The sequence below is a fragment of the Calidris pugnax genome, unplaced genomic scaffold (genome assembly GCF_001431845.1).
Source record: "Calidris pugnax isolate Ruff unplaced genomic scaffold, ASM143184v1 scaffold160, whole genome shotgun sequence".
NCBI classification, from domain to species: Eukaryota; Metazoa; Chordata; class Aves; order Charadriiformes; family Scolopacidae; genus Calidris; species Calidris pugnax.
Genome location: NW_015090871.1, coordinates 366,944 through 385,861, shown reverse-complemented (window position 1 = coordinate 385,861; position 18,918 = coordinate 366,944). Strand labels below are relative to the sequence as shown.

At 50.0% G+C, this 18,918-nt stretch overlaps 4 protein-coding genes across 7 annotated transcripts; 2 read left to right on the top strand and 2 right to left on the bottom strand.

The window, feature by feature from the left end:
- Nucleotides 1-938: 938 nt before the first annotated feature.
- CDCA8 (cell division cycle associated 8) lies at nt 939-5,786 on the bottom strand. The gene is made up of 10 exons (XM_014945699.1): nt 5,605-5,786; nt 5,380-5,508; nt 5,073-5,113; nt 4,474-4,549; nt 3,981-4,117; nt 3,602-3,681; nt 3,165-3,263; nt 2,061-2,187; nt 1,579-1,665; nt 939-1,160 (listed from the first exon to the last, which is right to left on the bottom strand). The coding sequence occupies exons 1-10, from the start codon at nt 5,684-5,686 to the stop codon at nt 1,116-1,118; spliced, it is 903 nt and encodes a 300-aa protein (XP_014801185.1). The 5' UTR covers nt 5,687-5,786; the 3' UTR covers nt 939-1,115.
- An 89-nt stretch (nt 5,787-5,875) lies between these two features.
- Nucleotides 5,876-7,465, top strand: LOC106890115 (chromosome unknown open reading frame, human C1orf109). Its single transcript, XM_014945700.1, has 4 exons — nt 5,876-6,138; nt 6,215-6,394; nt 6,473-6,591; nt 6,968-7,465. Exons 1-4 carry the CDS (start codon nt 5,879-5,881, stop codon nt 7,033-7,035), a joined length of 627 nt encoding a protein of 208 aa, XP_014801186.1. The 5' UTR covers nt 5,876-5,878; the 3' UTR covers nt 7,036-7,465.
- Nucleotides 7,466-8,851: 1,386 nt separating this feature from the next.
- On the bottom strand, nt 8,852-18,543 carry MFSD5 (major facilitator superfamily domain containing 5). 4 transcript variants are annotated; one of them, XM_014945695.1, is made up of 4 exons: nt 18,501-18,543; nt 17,649-17,749; nt 12,742-12,945; nt 8,852-10,468 (listed from the first exon to the last, which is right to left on the bottom strand). In XM_014945695.1, exon 4 carries the CDS (start codon nt 10,414-10,416, stop codon nt 9,052-9,054), a length of 1,365 nt encoding a protein of 454 aa, XP_014801181.1. In that variant the 5' UTR covers nt 10,417-10,468; nt 12,742-12,945; nt 17,649-17,749; nt 18,501-18,543; the 3' UTR covers nt 8,852-9,051. The 4 variants fall into 4 exon arrangements, with proteins under 4 accessions (XP_014801181.1, XP_014801183.1, XP_014801180.1 ...); XM_014945697.1 differs by lacking the exons at nt 17,649-17,749; nt 18,501-18,543 and adding an exon at nt 14,325-14,457; XM_014945694.1 differs by lacking the exons at nt 12,742-12,945; nt 17,649-17,749; nt 18,501-18,543 and adding an exon at nt 10,951-11,050.
- Nucleotides 14,636-16,693, top strand: CCDC166 (coiled-coil domain containing 166). The gene is made up of 2 exons (XM_014945698.1): nt 14,636-14,760; nt 15,541-16,693. The coding sequence occupies exon 2, from the start codon at nt 15,573-15,575 to the stop codon at nt 16,503-16,505; it is 933 nt and encodes a 310-aa protein (XP_014801184.1). The 5' UTR covers nt 14,636-14,760; nt 15,541-15,572; the 3' UTR covers nt 16,506-16,693.
- Nucleotides 18,544-18,918: the final 375 nt, after the last annotated feature.

The window sequence follows — 18,918 nt, the reverse complement described above, 5'->3', positions numbered from 1 at the left end:
GTGTGCTGGCAACCAGGAACAATTTTTATCATCCCCCCTTTGGAGTATATGATGTGGATGGTACAGAATAAGGGGTAGATAGTGGCCTGGTTCCAGGTGGAATTGATTTAATTTTCTTCCTAGTAGCTGCTGTGTTTTGGATTTAGCATGAGAATAATTTTGATAAACACATTGTTTTAGCTGTTGCTAAGTAGTGCTTATATTAAGTCAATGACTTTTTCAGCTTCTCCCAGAAGCTGAGAGGGAGCACAAGACAGGACAAGCTAGTTAAAGGAATATTCCATTCCACAGACGTCATGCTCAGTGCATAGAGAGGGCTTGGCTGTGGGGGCAGGGAGCCACAAGTCACTGCTTGGAACAAGCTGGGCAGTCGATCATTGGATGGCGAGTAATCATATCACTTATCTTGTATATTGTTTTACTGTTCTATTAAACTGCCTTTATTCCCAACTCAGGAGGATTTATTTTTCCTTACCTCTCTCCTTCTCCCTACCCTGCTGTTGGGAGTGCGTGAACAGCTGCACGGTCCTAATTGCCAGCTGGGGTTAAACCACCACAGTTCATTATAAAAACCTCAAAGCCAGTTAAAAATACAGCGGCTGCTCTAAGAACAAAAGGACTGGTATTCCGCATCATGAATTACAAGATGCTTTCCATTTAGTCCCAGGCCCTAGTAACTTGCCTTTAGGTATCTCAAGTCAGACACTGAGAGATATATCTTTTAAGCACACCTGCAGAGAAAGGACATGCCTGGGAGGAAGAGCAGCAAATCTGAGCTTTTGCTTTCTTTACCAAGGCAGACACAAACTCCAGTCATTTGTGTCCACTGATTATGTCTTCTGCAAGACACCAGAACAGCCTTTCTGCCCAGCTTGCTGCTCTGCAAGGCCAAGATAATTCTATCTTGTCTTAACCTTAAAGGAAATAAAGTATGTTGGTTTTTTTATTCAGGAAACAATTTATTCTAATCCCATTACATATTATAGGTAAAAAAATTAGTTCTTAACTTCCTTTCTGTAAATTAATGGAAGACAAAAATTAGAACAAGAACTAAAGATAGCAGTCCTAAATGTAACATTCTGTATTTACAAAGGGATGTGAATATTTATTGAGTTTCATCTATAGGTTTTTGCACCGCTGCAAGCTTGTGCAAGACGAACCTGGAAAGAAAGAGAAATTAATCAGTACTCTAAGAGCATCCCACAACCACTTACGACTCCTGCCTGAAGTAGAGACACTTTCAGTTTTGATTCAGTTTTTCAAAACATTGGCAATAGTTCTGTTGTCCCACGAGCTCTTTTTCAAGAAGTGCATGGTTTATCCACAGGCTGTATTAAGCAGGACTGCTACTGCTATTAAACAGGACTGCTTAATACAGTTTGTATTAAGCTAAATGTGATGTAGCTACTCCCTCCTCTTCTCAGTTCATGCTGCTTCTTGACCAGTGACATGAGCCAAAATACAAGACAACAGGAGGAACATAAGTCTCAGTTACAGCTCGACAGTGCAGTGGCTAACAAGAGTGACAGCACTACCTTACAGCTTCAGGTCACGATTCACAAAAACGTGTAGACTTACTGATAGCTTCTTCATCACTCCTTGGGCCTCCGGATTCAGATGAAGAAGATTTTTCTTGGTCAAATCACTTGCTGTCAAACGAATGCTCTGTGGAAAAAAAACCCAAAGCTTGAGTTTTCTGTTGTAGTAGCCAGAAGCAAGGGAAAAAAAAAAATAATAATTCCAAGCATACTAGACAACATACAGGTATCCAGCTTGACCAGAAGCTCAGCTCATACCTTCCCTGCAGTGCATTAGCACATTACTGCCAGCAGAAGTTACTTTAAACGTTATTTAAGTGCACAGCAAAACATCATTCCACATTCTGCTTGGACCAACTCTCACTTTGAACTAAAAGTCTTTCATGGTTCTTTTTCAGCTCACTCAATCCCCTGATAAACTGCAGTTTCACAGCTAAAGAGACAAGAATGGAACTGCCAAGAGCCCCAAGAAGTTACAAGCTCTCCCTTCAGCAGAGATTTTAGAGATTGTTTCTGATTTACCTCCCCTCCACCAACAGGGACTGTAATGAAGACATCATTGCTGTCAGCCAGGGGGCTGCCATTGGCAGAGATGGTGTAAATGCGTTCATTTACTGCAGGTGTGCGCAAACCTGGTGTCTTGAAGATTCTGAAACGGAGTTATAGGTAAGTAATTTTACTGCAATTCCTAAAAGAGCTTTGACTAAAAGTATTTGATTTCAGGTTCAAGGAGCCACTAAAGATTACGCTGCAAATAGATGACAGATGCATACATTACAGGGGGGGGGCATGCAAACCTCACAGAGTTCAACTAGGTGAAGTGCAAGGTCCTGCACCTGAGTCAGGGCAATCCCAAGCACAAATACAGGCTGGGCAGAGAATGGCTGGAGAGCAGCCCCGAGGAGAAGGACTTGGGAGTGTTGGTGCTGGCTCAAAACAAGCCAGCAATGTGTGCTGGCAGCCCAGCGAGCCCCCCGCACCCTGGACTCCATCCCCAGCAGGGTGGCCAGATGCAGGGGGGGATTCTGCCCCTCTGCTCTGGGGAGACACCCCCCCAAGCACTGCCTCCAGCTATGGGGTCACCAATATCAGGACATGGACCTGTTGGAGAGAGCCCAGAAGAGGCCAGGAAGATGCTGGGAGGGCTGGAGCCCCTCTGCTGGGAGGGGGGCTGAGAGAGTTGTGGGGGTTCAGCCTGGAGAAGAAAAGGCTCCAGGGAGACCTTAGCGCCCCTTCCAGTCCCTCAAGGGGCTCCAGGAAAGCTGGGGAGAGACCCCTGATCAGGAGGGGAGCCACAGGACGAGGGGGAGGGTTTTAAGCTGAGAAGGGGGAGATTTAGGTGAGATCTCAGGAAAAAATTCATTGCGGTGAGGGTGGTGAGAGCCTGGCCCAGGTTGGCCAGAGAAGCTGTGGCTGCCCCATCCCTGGAGGGGTTCAAGGGCAGGTTGGAGGGGGCTTGGAGCAACCTGGGCTGGTGGGAGGTGTCCCTGCCCAGGACAGGGGGTGGCGCTGAGGGGGGCTTTAAGGTCCCTTCCCACCCAAACCATTCTATGATTCTATAAAGCAACTGGTAAGGGACTCCCCTACATATAAGAGGTTAACAGAGACATTTAACAGAATACAAACCTGGAATCAAATTTGGGTGTGACCTTGGAGGTACCTCCCAGAGCACACAGATCAACAGTTCTGCCAGTAGCTGGAGTAATAAAGTTGTTTTTGCTTGACCTGTGTCAAGGGAAATAAATAAACATCTCCTCATATGAACACTTTTAACAAATGTACAAGCATTATCTTATCAAAGGCTTGAATGAGGTTATCACCACAGAAAACCAGAGCTTCTTACTAATCAAAGGTAAACCCCAAAGCTAGGCACAGGTGGTCACCACAGGAGAGGAAATTGCCCATCTCTCATTCACTGTCAGATCACTGATTTTCTCCTACAGCATGGCACAACTACATCAACCAGCCTACTAAACCGTACTCCATTCCATTTAAGAGTTATATTAGCACTATGCACTTATGCTCCACTTCTGGAAATCAGTGAAAAGGATATCTCCTATTACCTTTTACTCACACGCTTCACTCTCGCTGAAGGAGCTCTTCTGCTCCTGGACACTGGCACTTTTTTAGTGGATGCCTTCACCTGAAACACACATTACTCACCAAATCAGTTACTTCACCGTCATGTGACAGTTGAGTCTACAAGCAAATGCTTCCACACAAAACCTTTGGCTCAACAGGCTCCTTTTTATGGCATAAGAGTCCAGAAACAAACACCATTGAAGCTTCTGTGACCTTCCCCTATCTCCAGGCGTTTCAGGAAGCGATACCTTGTTTGAAGTCCCCCTCAAAGTATCCCAGACAGTTATACTGTCACGGGCATCACCTTAGAAAGTAGCTTATATCTTGGGAATGAAGTCATCAGAAAGAGCAGCTATTTACCTTTCCAGTTCTTGGATTAATGTTTTCAGCTTCTGGATCTGGCAGACACTGGCTATCATGTTTTTTTGTTGCAAGAGGAAGCAAAGGAGGCTCTCCTTCTTCTTCAATAGCTTCAATATCCTGTTTAGGTTTTTCCACTAGAAAGAGAAAGTGTTATTTAAGTTGAAAATACATAACTTTACATTATTAGTTAGCAGCTGTGGTAAACAGTAAACAACTACAAGCATTTTTGGCAACAATTTGCTTCTGAAATCCAAACTCCAATGTAATCCTGATGGATTACTAACTCGACAGAGCACTATTTTGAATTATTTTGAATCTTTAATAAAATTAAGAAGACCTACTGCAGAGAGCAGGGATAAACATAGGATTGTTTCCCTGTCTTTAAATATATTGAGGCGTGTAAGTAAGAACTGAATTATTATTCACAGCATGTAAATCACGGCACGCTTTCATCTCACTGAACTCATCACAATGCTTAAAACAAACTGACCTTTCTTGATGATTTTTAAAGGAGTTTGGATAACTTCTGCTGTTAACTTGTTTATTTCTGTTATTCCCAAGGCTGCCTAAAATTAAAAACAACCACAACACCATTAGGACTATTGGTAGCAGATAGTTCTCAGAAATCCAAGTTGTAAAGCAAATCCTTAATTATTTTACAGCGAGAATACCTCCATGTTTTCTGCTGTGCTCAAACTAAGACCTTTTGGGTTATTCTGGAGGTGACAACATGCGAGGTCTGCAGGCCATTCAGAACTAACATGCCTTATTTGGCAGCTGCAAGTATGCTCCACTGCCGCCCCTCTGCTCAACCAATTTAGAAATACTTTAATTTACTGAAAGACATGTGTGCTCTCAGGGATCTGAGAGGAAAATCAAGCAGGTAAGGCAGGATCGACAAGGTGCAGTATGAGCATGCAAACCCTATATTGAATACAACACACACCTCTTACTGTTAAGTCTTAAAACAGCATTTGTGAAAGTATTTATGTATTCTGCTATTGCAGTGCTCCTACAGACTCAAGAAGCTCTTCCTTTGCTACAGAGGTGCACAGCGCCATCAAAAGAGTATTTATGTTAGAAACCTACCGTTGCTGCCTCTTCCAACACCTTTGTGCTTCCTCCTTTAGCTAAAAAGAAAATATTTTTTAAAAATCAATACACATCTAAGAGAGCCGCGCAGCGCGGGCAGACACGCTGTGTCGCGTCACCACCGGGGGGGCAAAAAACCAGCACAAACCCCTTTTCTCGGCAGCGAGCGAGCAGCCCCAGCCAGAGAGAGCAGCACCTCGGCAGCCCGGGGGATTCCGGGCAGAGAAGATCCCTTTGCCGCCCTTATGTGTATTTCCTCAGGGAAAACGCGTCCCCGCCAGCACGGTACCGCCCCGGCCCGTACCGAAGTACTCGACCCAGTTCATCTCGCGGATCTCCGGCGGCAGCCGCAGGATCTCCATATCGTACAGGTGCTCCACCTCCTTGATGAGCCGCTCCCCGTCCGCCCGAATCCGCTCGATCCGCCGTTCCACTGCGGATGGGACGCACACGGCTCAGTCACCGCTCCGGGCCCCGGGGGCCGCTCCCTGCCGCCGCCCCCGCCCCGCTCCCGCCAGCCGCGGCCTACCCTCGCGGTCGAAGTCCTTCAGGAAGGCCGCCAGCTTCCTCCTGCGCGCGCTCGCGACAACCTTCTTTCGCCCGGGCGCCATCGCGGCAGTGCGGGGAGGGCTGGGGCCGAACCGGGGACCGGAGCTGGGAGCGCTACCGCCCGCCGCGCGTTCAAACCCAACCGCCGCCGCCGCCCGGCCAATCCGAGCTCGGGGCGGCGCGGCCAATCGGGGCCCGGCGCGGTGCAATGACGCCACGGGGCGGTGTCGCGCTTTCCGGTTCGGCCGTTCGCTATGGCGGCCGCGGCGCTAGCGGCAGCATTGCGGGAGTGGGCGACGGCGGTGGCGCGGCGGGACGCGGCGTGGCGGGCGGCGCTGGCCGCCTGGGCGCCGCTGCTGGGCTCGTTGGCCGGGCTGGCCGCACAGATGCGGGCAGGGCAGCGGCTAGCGTGGGGCGGGTCACCGCTGGGCGCCTTCGGCGAGCTGCGGGCGCGGCTGTGGCGAAAGCAGCGCGGCGCGGCCGAGGCGCTGCTGGAGCAGCTCGGCAGCCGGCGGTGAGGCGGCGGGGCCGGGCCGAGCTGGGCCAAAGGTGTGGGGTCGCAGCTGACCCCCTTCTGCTTTATCGCGCAGGGTGGACCTGCGGGCAGTGCGGGACGCCGTGGGGGCCGGCGTGGCCGTCGTCCTGCGGCTGTACGAGGAACGGGCGGCGGAGCTGGGCCTGGCGGCGGCTCTGCGGCGTGGGCCACGCGCCCCTTCGCTGGCAGACGCACTGGAGGGGCTGCAGGACGTAGAGCGCTATTACCGGCACCTGTATCCTACTGCGGAGGGGCTCTCGGGGCAGTGCTGGGGGGTGCCTTTTTCTCTTTGTTGTCCTTACCGGGCGTGAAGGTACCTGGAGAGCAAGCTTCTCCTCCTCCGCATCAGCTGTGACAGCCTGGCAGACATGGAAGTACTCCCACAGTCTTGGGAGAGGATTTTGGAGCGCTACAAAGCAGACGTTGTTCAAGGTAGTCACCCTTACAGCAGACCTTTCCTTGAGCTGCGCTGATGTCTCAGTGCTGCAGGCTGAAGGCCTGGTATGACTTGCTGTGTTGGTTGCAGTAGCAGTGGGTGACCTTGCTCAGTTTGTGCTTGATCTTTGTCACCTGCTCTGAAATGTCATTAATTACTTCAGTTGTAAATACTCATCATTGCACCCTGGACACAGCTGGAAGCTTCCTCACAGTGTAACAAGGGCATAGGGATCTATTTCACTTGGGCTACTAAATTAGCTTTACCTACTTTTTTCTTTATTGCTTTTAGAAACAAGCTGGTTTTTTGTGGGTACAGAATACAAATAAAACACGTTAAGCTAATAGGGTTGTTTTTTTCCTTCAAACTCAGATACACTTCTCATGATCTCTCTGTTTGTGGACAACCACCGAGAGCTGTGCTGCTCACCAGGCTCCTGACACACAACAGCAGGGACTGATGTTGACCAGCTTCTACAAGTCTGGGATGTTCTGAGGTGATCACGATGAGGAGGATGGATTGAGGAAGCCTAACTGCTGCCTTTTGGAAGCTGAATGAGTTGAGTACTTGGCCTCAGTAGGAAATGCTTGGACTGTTGCATTTTCAAGTGGAAAGGGGCCTGGTGTCTGAAGCAGAGGCTGAGCTGAACAAGGGGTGAAGATAGAAGGGTGTCATCTTCAGCTATGGAAGTCATCCTCTTTGGCCTGCCATGGATATTATTGTATACTGAAAAAAATGCTGAGACTTACTAACTTGAGGTGTGCTGCAAATAAGTGAGCATAACATAAGGTCCAGCAGAGTGACACCAAGCAAGAAAGATGTATCGGTAGCATCCGTACAAATAAATAAAAGATGTCAAAGCAGATCTGACATGTGAGTAGGTGCAGCAGAGGCCTGGACCTTGGGGGATGGAGGATGAGAATGGTCCCGCTGGTACTGGTTGTTTATTAGAGCTGCCCTGGGGGTGCAGGTGCAAGAGTAGGGGTCTCCCGGCCAAGGGAGGGGGACTGCAGATGTACCCTGGGGAGGGCAGAGAGGGGGGCCAGGGAACCCCCTTCAGGATGTGGGGCAGGGGCTGCAGGCATTCCCCCTTGAGGGTGGCCAGAGACCTGCTCGGAATGTGTTCGGGGGGAGGGCTGCAGAGCCCCCCTTAGAATGCAGGGCAGGGGTGCAGGCAGAAGAGCCCAGCAGCGGTGGGGAGAGGGGCGGGTGTGCCCAGGGGACGCAGACCTGGGTTCAGGCAGGGGCAGAAGCGCTGGGCAGCACCAGCAGGGCTGGGTCTCCCCCTACCAGGACAAAGGAGAAGAGCTGGGAGACACCGTGGGGTGCAGGGCAGTACTGGGGGTTATGCGGATTCCTCCTGAGGAGTGCAGGGAGAGGGGCTAGGCATGCAGCCCCCCCACTGGGATGTAGAGAGCACCCCTGTGGAAGATGGGCTGCTGTGCAGGGATCCTTGTGCAATGGCTGTGGTTGTGCAGGACCCCTACATGATGGCTGTGGTTGTGCAGGCTCCTGCTGTGTCACTCTGGCCATGACAGTTCTTTTTCTTAGCAGCAGCCTTGGGTTGAGGAGCAAAACAGCCAGAGTCTGATACCACTGGGATATCTTGGGAGCCACTGCTGAGCAACCTCAAAGCTGCCTCTGGTTCCCACACAGCTCCCACGGTGTGTGGGGACCCCTCCTGCAACAGGCACAGGTGTGCAGGGACCCCCTGTGCAACAGATGCGAGTGTGCAAGGACCCTTGTGCAATAGGGCCTGCTGTGCAGGCACCCCACTGTAATGGGGGCTGGGTGCCAGGATCACTGCCCAAGGCAGCACTGGTGTGCGGGAAAGTGTGCAAAGGGGTGTGCAACATGCAGTGTGCAAGGGGTGCATGCGGACCGACGTGGAATGAGGTGCTGGGACAAGGCTCTGTGTAGAGCAGGACAGCCACGTGTTGGTGCAACCAAAAGCCTTGTGGATGCACAAACTCTCCCCGTACACCAGGGACAACTGTGCAACACAAATGCTGGTGCACATGGAACCCCCACTGTGTGCCAGGGATGACTGAAACAAAAACACTGGTGTGCACAGAAATCCCCGTGCATCAGGAACAATCGTGCAAGCATGGTTCCGCACACCGCTGCTCAGGACAAGGTTCCAGTGTGCAACTTGCACTGGTACAGACCCCCGTGCTAGGCAGCGGGGGGCAAATCCAGAGCAGGTTCTCCCAAAAAAATGTGCGGAGGGGGGTTTGGAATCTGCAGAAACACCTTTTATTTTGCTGCTGTTGTTTTTTTATAAAAAACAGAGAATGCATCCCCTGTGTGCTTCCAACTCCCCCTGCCACTATTGAAACATTGGGGACCAGGCCCTTTTGGGGATCACCAGCCACCCAGGGGGTGCACTCACCCTGTAGCAGTGGGTTAAAGTGTCCCCATGTCCCCTCCCTGGTCCCTCAGGGTGGTGACACCTGTCACAGCTCGGGTGTGGCGTCAGCATCCGCCTGTCCTGGTGGTGCAGTCAGGCGGAGCTCGGTGTCGTGGCGGCTGAGGGCGAAGAGGCGGCCGACGGCCAGCAGCGCCAGCAGCGCCACGCCTACGCAGATGCCAAACATGCTCCTGGTGCCCGTCTGACGGTCGCTGTCATGGAGAATCAGTAAACCCAGACAGGCCAGTAAGTTCAGGGGGAGGCGAAACCAGTTCATCACCCCCAGGCGATCCTTCTCTGGCACCACTTTCCGTCGGAGGAAACCCATGGCTGGGAAGTAGAGCCCGCAGGAGAGTTCGATGAGGAGAAAAGCAAGGAAGGACTCGGCTGGGCTCTCCTGGCTGGGGTTTGTGGAGAAGGTGAGCATGAAGAGGGAGAAGAAGACCAGGAGGACGGCGAGGGAGAGGAGGTGGACGGGCTGGAGGTGATACCTCTTGGAGACGGCCAGGTGGTAGAGCGAGGAGCCCAACATGCTAGCGGCCATGAAGCTAGAGAAGACTATGCCCAAGGGAGCACCGTGGGGATCCAGGACGGGGGTCCAGAGGAAGATGAAGATGTAGATGACGCTTTCAAACAAAGCCTGGATGGTCCCTAAGAGAAGGACGCGCCGGTCGGAGAGGAGGCACTTCAAACCATCACCACAGGTTTTGGAGAAAGCTCGTTTCTTTCCGTAGTTTTCATCCCAGTTTTTCACGGCAAAGACCCCCGACAGCACCAAGAGGGGAATGGAGACCATGAACGGGGCCACTGGGCCCAACCCCAACCACTCAGCGAAGAAATCAGCTGCCCCCCCGGCCCCCACGGCGATAATGTTGTTCCAAAAAGCCGCCTGGGAGAAGGTGACGGCAATCCACTCAGTTGGAAAATCGTACCGCTCCACGTGCTCGTGAACGTACCATGCCTCGAAGGCAGAGAAAAGCAATGCCGTGGACAACCCCCCTAAAACCCTCCCTGCCACCAGCACCAGATAATCCCGGGAGAGTTTGGTCAAACAACAAATTGAGTAGGTGAAAGAGAAAAGGACGCAGGATTTTTTCCGACCCAATCGATCTACTAAAGAAGAGGAAACCAACCCAAAAAGGACACTGGAGGCGAAACCGCAGACATAGAGGATGGCGATCTGTCCCTCCAGGAATCGGTAGTGCTGGTAGAGTTTGTAGAGGTAGGGTCCCTGCAGCCAGTCAGCGGCCAGTGCCAGCAGATAGACGCAGTAGTAGCCATGCTGGAAGCGGCGGAAGGCCGGGTTGGCATGGTGGGGGGCAGCAGGGGGGCGGGAGCGGCAGGAGGCCAGCTCCAGCGCCAGGCAGGCAGCCAGGAGGAGGGCGCAGGCGAAGTAGGAGGCGAGAAGCATGGTGGAGGGGAGACCATCAGCATCGCTGGGGCTGGGGGGGCCTGCAGAGGTCCTGTGGAGGGAGCAGGAATCGTATCGGACAGGCCTGTGGTTTGGAAAGGGGCTCGTGGAGGATGGCGCGTGCACACACACACCCCAAAGGTGCTTCCTCAGCCTCCACTGACCCCTCCCTGTCACCCTGCTGCCCCAGGCAGCCTCCTCCTCACCGAGCAGTTCCTCTCACTTGCCTCAGGACCCTCAGATCAACCCTCACAGCCCCTGAACATCCCCCCTGCTGTGTCCTCCCGGCTCTGCTCCATAACCTGCTCCCCCAGTACTCCCAGCCCCACACACCCCCCTGCAGTACTCCCCCCAGCCCTCCCGCGCACATCCCCACCACACAGCCCCTACAATCCCCCTCCCCAGATGGCCTCACAGCTCCAGGCCCCCCATCCCGGTCCCTCTCGGGGACCCCACAGCCCCGCTCACCTAGCCCCACAGGCGCCTCCCGGCCCCACACGGTCCCCACCGGCCCCACTAAACCCTCGCCCCTACCTGCCCCTCCGCGGGGCGAGCAGCGGCGCGCGCCGGCACCTCCACCCTTCCGCTTCCGCCTAGACCCGGCCGCTGCGGGCGCCGCCATCTTGGCCCGCATCACGTGACCCGGGCCTGCGCTCGCCCCGCATCCCCCCAGGTGACCTTTCCCTTCTCTGTCCCCCTTGCCCCCAAAAGGCGAGGAGCCGGGGGGGACCGTGGGGTGTCTATAGAGCCCTGCGTGGGCTGTCTGCAGGGTGTCTGTGGAGCAGTGGTGACTGTAGGGCCCCTCACAGGGAGTCTGTGGGGTGTCTAGAGGACAGTGGTACCTACAGGGACCTGTATGTGCAGCTTCCATAGAATCACAGAATCGTTTAGGTTGGAAGTGTGAGAAACACCGGCTCACACTTAGAATTTAAAGAGGACAAAGTCACCAAAGCAAAGATTAAAAATTTACTATACCAAACAGCACTGAACTGGGTGCACCAAAAATAGATACACGCTGATCTTTCAGCTTTCAGGTATTTTATACCCTTATCCCGGCCACCTGAGTTTCTGTCTCTCTTCTCATGGGCTGAGAAGTTGGAGCTCACCTTCTTCCCAACAGCCTGACTTATTACAGGTTTAGCTCACACTTTTTCCTACATAACCAACTCTACGAAATCATTATCCTAAACATGCCTTTGATTACTTGATTATGCTACATGTTATTTCACAGTCTTTGTTACCATTTGCTTGGCAGATTTACTGTCCAAGGCTGGTTTCTTTGGCCTTATTGATACTCCCCTATGCTCTGGGTTCCTGTGTTGAAGGCCGTGTTCCAGTCTGTTTCTCTTTTACCTAGATAACGTTCTGTGAACAAGGATCCCTTGACAGACTAAGGGCTTTTCTGGGGATTAATTGGATACAATTTATGAGACTCTACTATCACTAAGATTCCTTTATTAGCACAGATACACTAACAAGAATATATCAATTAGCTGAAGCAAAACTTAGCTCATTTCCCACAGAAGGGACCTTTCATCTCCTGGAGTCCCGCCACGGACCCAGCACTGACCAACCCACCACTGACCCATGTCCCTCAGCACCACATTTGTCTGGCTTTTCAATCCCTTCAGGGATGACGACTCCACCACTACCCTAGGCAGCCTCTTCCAAGGCTTCACAGCTCTTTCAGGGCAGAAATCTTCCCTTGGTCACTAACACCACCTCAAAAGCCACTTCCTCCGGCCAGCAAATTCCACCCTAAAGACTAATCAGAAAACACCTCATAGAGCCATCAGAACAAGGGTAGAACTTTGCAGCTAGACAGTATTTTTTAATTATGTAAAACAGGCAAGTTTTTGTAATGCAAACTACTTAACCACTTGGCACTGTTGCATTTAGAGACCAAACATGGCCGTGACAACAGGCCTGACACCGGGGGCATAAGCAGTCTGTTTGCTGCAGGTCCAACAGTCAGGTCCATAAACAGTACTGGTTAGTTTTATGCAACACATACAGATTCTTTAAGATTGCTGGTGATAAACGCACTGAACTGCAGAATAGCTATATAGCTTTAAAGATATGGCAGCAATCACAAGCTTGATTTCCCTGGTGAGCCCTTGGCGTGGCCAAGGTCACAAATCTTACCAAAAGGCATCCCTTTTGGGGGGTGAGGAAGACAAACCCGTCAATCTGTCCCTATGATTTGGCATTGAATTCTTGTCCCTCAATTAGATATGCAATGGGGGTAATATTTATAATCCTATTGTGCAACATGAGTGGGCGGGACTGTAGCCAAGCCATCGTTCCTTATGGGTGCACCATTACCTGTTGCACAAAACGTTTCTTGTTAGCAGTTGTACAAAACATCTATGGTGAAGAGCAGAAGAACAGGACGGCGCAGCCTCCACCCCGGTGTCAGGGCAACACAAACCACTGGATCTTCACCCAGTTTCTGTGTGAGGGCCAGCCATGGACCTGTGCAGAGCTCCCAGCCGTGACACTCTTTCGACTACCCAACTCCTTCAGCTCCTGCAAAGAGAGGCCAGAAGAGTTTCTGAGAGGCTACCACAACGCACAACCCTTCCAGCAGCTCCTGCTCTTGGCATGGCTCAGACAGGGCTACCCAAGGGGCAGGTGTGGGGTGTCTGGGAGGCGTGGGGCAGTCCTTTGGGGTGTTCGGGGATCAGAGGGACCTGTGGGGCAGCATCAGGGAGTGATTGGGGTCCCTGGGATAGGGCTTGGGAGGGGTTTGTGGGGTGATGGTAGCTTTAGGGCATGACAAGGGGCTCTAAGGCATGGCACAGAGGGGTTTGGGGGCCAGAGGAAGTTCTGGAATAGCATTTAGAGGCAAGGGAGTATTTGGGAGCCCTAGGGCAGAGTTTGGGGGTGTCTGGGTCAGACTTTCAGGGTCCTTCTGCAGCATCTGAGGGTGTTTCTGGGTTGTTTGGAACTCTGGGGCAGGGGTTTGGGAGCGTTTGGGGGACCTGGGCTGGTTTTGGAGGTGGTTTTGGTCCTGTGGTACCTTTGTAGCAGGGTTTGGGATCGTTTGGGGCAGGGTTTAGGGTGGACCTCCATGGGCTGCAGGGGAATCTCGGCTCCACCACCCGGAGCACCTCCTCCTTCCCCCTCTTCACTGACCGTGGTGTCTGCGGAGTTGTTTCTCTCACATATTCTCACTCCTCTCTCTCAGCTGCTATTGTGAGGCATTTTTTACCCCTTCTTAAATGTGTTATCCCAGAGGTGATACCACCACTGCTGATGGGCTCAGCTTTGGCCAGCAGTGGGTCCTTGGAGCTGTCTGGAGCTGGCTCCATCTGACCTGGGGCCAGTGTCTGGTGTCCCCCCTGAAGCGAACCCAGAGCCCCCACCACCACCATCAAAACCTTGCCACATAAACCCAATACAAGGGTGCTCTAATTTGTCAGGAAACCACCTACAAATCAGTAAAATCTGAACCTGTAAAACTGAAATTAGAAAATAAAAATTTAATTTTCACACATTTTCCATTATTTCCATTATTCCATATATTTCCATTATCCATTAGATACCTTTCTAGAAAGTTGTACTTTAGCGACAAATAGCCAGAGCAGATAAGTAAACCAGTGAAATGCCATGCCCTGTGCCTCAGAGATGCCACGTTTATACCGTTAAACACCTACAGAAACAAAATTTCTCATGTATATGAGGATCAGCTTTTTTTCCCTACAAAATGCAGGAAGTGCCTCCCAAGCTATTAATTTCCTTTCCAAAACAAGAAACCCTGCATAAATGAGGACTGCATTTGCAAAAAATCATTTCAAACACCTGCCTTTCAAATGTCACAAACATTGTCATATACACATACCCCTTCCTAACTCTGTGGGACCTAGGAACTGCCTGCCAATGTGCTGAGAAGAAACCCCCAATACCTGGACCAGAAATGCTTGAGTAGATTCTGGCACCTAATTCCCAAGGAGGACCATGTCTTCTTCAGTCACATCTTTTCCTTCAGGACATCCCAACAGCAAGGGGAGGCTTCTTCCTTATTAATATAGCGGCCGCTATAAAGCATATCCTTATAAGCCAATCTGCCTTAGTGTTTCTGCTTAATTGATGCCAGTAAGTAACAAAGCGTGTCACAGGCAGGCCTCACAACCCAGTAGAGAACTGTAATGGCTCAGGGTGTCCCCGCAGAGCTTCTCTTGTGACGTCGCACATTTCATCACCATGGACACGCACAGCTTACAACACCTCCGCTCTGCAGAGGCTGCCATCTGGCTACCAGCAAATGCTGTTGGTGAGCCAGGAGCAGCAAGCCAGAAGCAGCTATTTGGAAAATATGTGAAGACCCCAGGAGCAGGAAAGGTCAGTGTTTTTTTTTTTAAAACACATTTGGTAGAATACCAACTTTAGCAAGGCCTGTTTTTCCGTGCAGACTTAGTAATTTATCACACATTCATTCAGCTCTAGAATTGCCTTTTTCCCAACTACACAATTAGTATTAACTCAATTCTACTACCTGTCTGTTGCAACACCCTTCTATCTCTTGAAGTCTGTTTCCCAAAGCACAACTGCGCTGATTTCTGTAGACATTCTTATGTCTCCTGGTGCCTTACTGCTTCTGATGCAGCTGATGTATTGCCAGCTTGGAACCTCTTCTGCTATTACTATGACAGGCAATTTAAGTATATTTATTCTATTTTGTTAACCTATCTACTTGAATTTTACATCTTTTCTTTAAAAAGGGTCAAAAGTCATATTAGGCTAAAGTAACTTTTAGTAATAAGTGTTCATTAAAACCACTAATCAGACTTCTCTCCAGTTCTAAATCCTTGATTGCACTGTTCCTCCTTTGAATAAGTAGTTTAGAAATTTGGCACACAAAGTACTATTTACTCCTTCATTTTTTTATTATGTCTGCAAGAATCTTTAATACTGATGCATTTTCCTTTAGTATCAATCGTGGACTTAGCTGTGCTTCTTTTATTGCAGGTGTCTTGGCAGTTTTAAAACATAATGCTGCACATAAAAACAATCAAATCATCTTCTAAAATGAATGCTTAAAAAACCCCAGCAAATTCTTAATGTAGGAGTGTAGGCATAGTGCTTACTTAGAATTATTTGTGATTTTTCATTCTGTTGCAGTTTGCCAGAGTTTGACAGCCCCAATGTAGAATATGGCACCCAAGACAAAGCAGATGAAACAAGACACTGCCCGTGCTGGGAAAAATAAGCAAGAAGTAAAAACCAAGAATGGAGATACATCCAAAGAAAAAAACAACAGAGAAATACTTGTTGAAGAGAGGAAATCATACTTGCAGAAGGAAGACAAGATTCTCACTGAACATCTGAACACGTACATGGGAAGAGTGGAGCATTTCCTGCAGGAAAATAAATTCCTAGAAAAGGAAGCTCAACGGAATCGGGATGAGGGCAACGCTTACCTCTCTTATCTAACAAAACACAACCAGAAGTGCCAGAATCTGATAATAACATTAAATGACCAGAATCACACTGATCTGTCTCAAGTCTGGACGCAGAAAGAGAAGCTAATCTCACAGTATACAGAAAAAGAAAAGGAGCTAAGGAATTCTCTGATGAATATGGAGACAAAGTACTCTCTCATGAACAAGGAGGTTGAAGACCTGCAGCCTTTCAAAGACCCATCTTTTCGACAGGAACAGGCGAAAAAGATTAAAGAACTGGAGAAGGAATTGTTGGTCACAAAGATACAGCATTCAGATGAAATGCACAAAATCAAGAGCAGATTTCTGCAAGCCAAGGCTGACTGTGAGACAGACTTTCATCAGAAGATCCAGGTTCTCACCAAGAGAGCCGAAAAAGCAGCAATACAATCTCTAATTCAGCATACCAGACAAGTAAAAGCAGAGAATTGGCGTCTCCGCCAGGAACTGCTCAGACTCATCCAATACTCAAAAATCCTTAAAGAAACCAAAGTTCAACTGATAGAGCAGCAGGAACAGCTTCTTCGTGAGAATGAATACATTCAGGAAATGGCACGCAGGCGCCAGTGGTTACACCAGCGCAAGGCACACAATGAAACTGGCAAAACCTACAGCTCTCACAGCCCTTCCAAATGTGTCCATTAACCTAAAAAAACCCTTCTCCACTCTGCAATCATGCCAATACATTGGTAGGCATAGCTGGACCATCAGTTGTTGCCACTATTAGTTAGGTAACAGAGTCTATGGAAGTAAATGTTCTGTGCGTGGAGGGAAGGACTGCTTTACGTAGCTCACGTTCTGCGCACAACCCAGACAATGGATCTTAAAAGTAACCTCAGCCTTAACTTGCATGACATCTGCATTAAGACATTTGAAACTGCAATCCCTTCACATCCCAAAATAAACAATGACATTTTCTCTTTGAGATCAGACTTTGTCATTTCATTAATTAGTAATTTTCCATGGGCAAATTATATTCTTAGACATAGTGAGGCAATCTCTATGTTACTTTTCACTGCCAACTACATCTACTGGTTCCATAGTGTGAACCAGTGTAGGCTAGCTCTTACTTTCAGCAACATTTTCCCATATCTTCTACATGACAAAGATTTATTTTACCTTCTGCTGGTCTCCAAAGAGAAAATAAAGATGCAAGCAGCCAAGTCCTTTAAGCTGTTCACAGAATCACAGAATCATCATGGTTGGAAAGGACCTCTGAGATCAGAGTCCAACCATACAGACACAAATATAATCCCTACAATCTTGGTCACTAGAGCATGCCACTACAGCATGCCCTGAAGTGCCACATCTACACGTTTCTTAAATACCTCTAGGGATGGTGACTCCACCACCTCCCTGGGCAGGCTGTTTACGCTTTCAGTAAAGTAATTCTTCCTAATATGCAGTCTAAGCCTCCCCTGCCGCAACTTTAGACCATTTCCTCTGGTCCTGTCATTCATTTGGGAGAAGAGACCACCACTACCACCCACCTCTCTACAACCTCCTCTCAGGTAGTTGAGGTATTTGACCCTTAGTCCTAACTATGAATAAAATACACTCACTGAATATATTTATATCCATTTTTACTTTCTCCTCATTCTTTTCTTGCTTTAGTGTTTCACTTGAGAAGCAAGAGGTAGACTGTTCTGTTTCTAATAGACTGCAGCTACGTTCACTTTCCAAGTTGAATCCTTCTGGATTTCCACTGCCTCACCAACGATGGCACCAGAGGTCACCCTTGCTCTAAGTTTTCACATTCACATAGGGATATTTTAAACAGAAACTGACCTTAGTTGAGATTGGAAGAGACCTCAAAGGAGGATCAAACAGAGCAGGGCCACTTTCAGTGGCTTTTGAGTATCCCCAAGGATCGAGTCTCCACAGCCTCTCTGTGCAGCCGGTTCCAGTGTTTGACCACAGTCACAGTAAAAAGAAAAGGTTTTATCCATACATTTAAATGGAATTAAATGGAATTTCAATTCCATCACAAATTTCAAATTCAGAACAGTCTGGCTCTGTCTCCCCCCCCTGCTCCACCTGATATTTAAACACAGTAATAAGATTCCCTGAGCTAAACAGGCTAAACAATCCCAGCTCTCAGCCTCTCCCTACATCAGAGATGCTCCAAACCTTAATCATCTTTGTAGCCCTTTGCTGGACACAGTCCTGTCTGTCTCATACTGAGGAGCCCAGAGCCATATGTGATACTCCAGGTGTGGTGTCTCAGTGTGGAGTAAAAGGGAAGGATGGCCTCCCTCAAATTGCTGCCAAGGCTCTTCCTAGTGCAGCCCATGATGATGTTCACCACCTTTCTGGCAAAAGCACATCTGCTGGCTTATGGTCAACTTGGTGTCCCCCAGGACCTTTCCTGCCAAGCTGCCTTCTATCCTGATAGCTGCCAGCCTCTAACGCTGCCTGGGACTATTCCTCCCCAGGCACAGGGCTGGGCATTTCCCAGTGATGAAGAGCACAAGGCTTCTGTCGGCCTGTTTCTCCAGCCTGACTGATACACCCTGAATAGCAGCGTGACCTTCTGCTCCACCAACCACTCCTCCCTGTTCTGTACCACCTGTAAACTTGCCGAGGCTGCGCTCTGGCCCACCATCCCGCTGATTAATGAAGAAGCTAGAGTGCTGGCACCTGCATTGGCCCCTGGGGTACACCACTAGCGATGGACCCTCGGCTGGAGCGATGACAAACCTTCCCTTCTGGCAGTTCAGCGAGTTTTCAGTCTAATCACGCACTCCACTAGTCTGCACTGGCTCAGATTGTCACCAGGGATGTTACGGGAACCAGAGCGTGCTGCCACAAGGAAAGATGTACGTTACAGGGCATTAGCAATAACACGCAGCCCGTCAGGGGAGGACAAGCCAAAGGAAGGGAGAAGGACAGGCGGAAAGAAAGAGGGAGGAAGAGGGAAGGACAGGCGGAGGGGAAGGAAAGCAGAAGGAAAGCGGAAACGGCCGCAACGCGCCTCGAGCCCCGCAAACGTCACCGCAGGCCGTTATGCGTCCTGCCCCACCCCTCGGGGCTCCGTGCGCATGCGCGGTGCGGCGGC

What these genes read in the sequence shown, in the direction of transcription:
- CDCA8 (XM_014945699.1), bottom strand. Translation starts at nt 5,686, where the DNA reads ATGGCGCCCGGGCGAAAGAAGGTTGTCGCGAGCGCGCGCAGGAGGAAG. An exon ending in GAAGGACTTCGACCGCGAGG is followed by an intron (nt 5,509 to 5,604) that starts GTAGGCCGCGGC and finishes TCCCATCCGCAG; the next exon opens with TGGAACGGCGGATCGAGCGG. An exon ending in TCCCTGTTGGTGGAGGGGAG is followed by an intron (nt 1,666 to 2,060) that starts GTAAATCAGAAA and finishes TTTTTTCCACAG; the next exon opens with AGCATTCGTTTGACAGCAAG.
- LOC106890115 (XM_014945700.1), top strand. Translation starts at nt 5,879, where the DNA reads ATGGCGGCCGCGGCGCTAGCGGCAGCATTGCGGGAGTGGGCGACGGCG. An exon ending in GAGCAGCTCGGCAGCCGGCG is followed by an intron (nt 6,139 to 6,214) that starts GTGAGGCGGCGG and finishes TTTATCGCGCAG; the next exon opens with GGTGGACCTGCGGGCAGTGC. An exon ending in CAAAGCAGACGTTGTTCAAG is followed by an intron (nt 6,592 to 6,967) that starts GTAGTCACCCTT and finishes CTTCAAACTCAG; the next exon opens with ATACACTTCTCATGATCTCT.
- MFSD5 (XM_014945695.1), bottom strand. Translation starts at nt 10,416, where the DNA reads ATGCTTCTCGCCTCCTACTTCGCCTGCGCCCTCCTCCTGGCTGCCTGC.
- CCDC166 (XM_014945698.1), top strand. Translation starts at nt 15,573, where the DNA reads ATGGCACCCAAGACAAAGCAGATGAAACAAGACACTGCCCGTGCTGGG.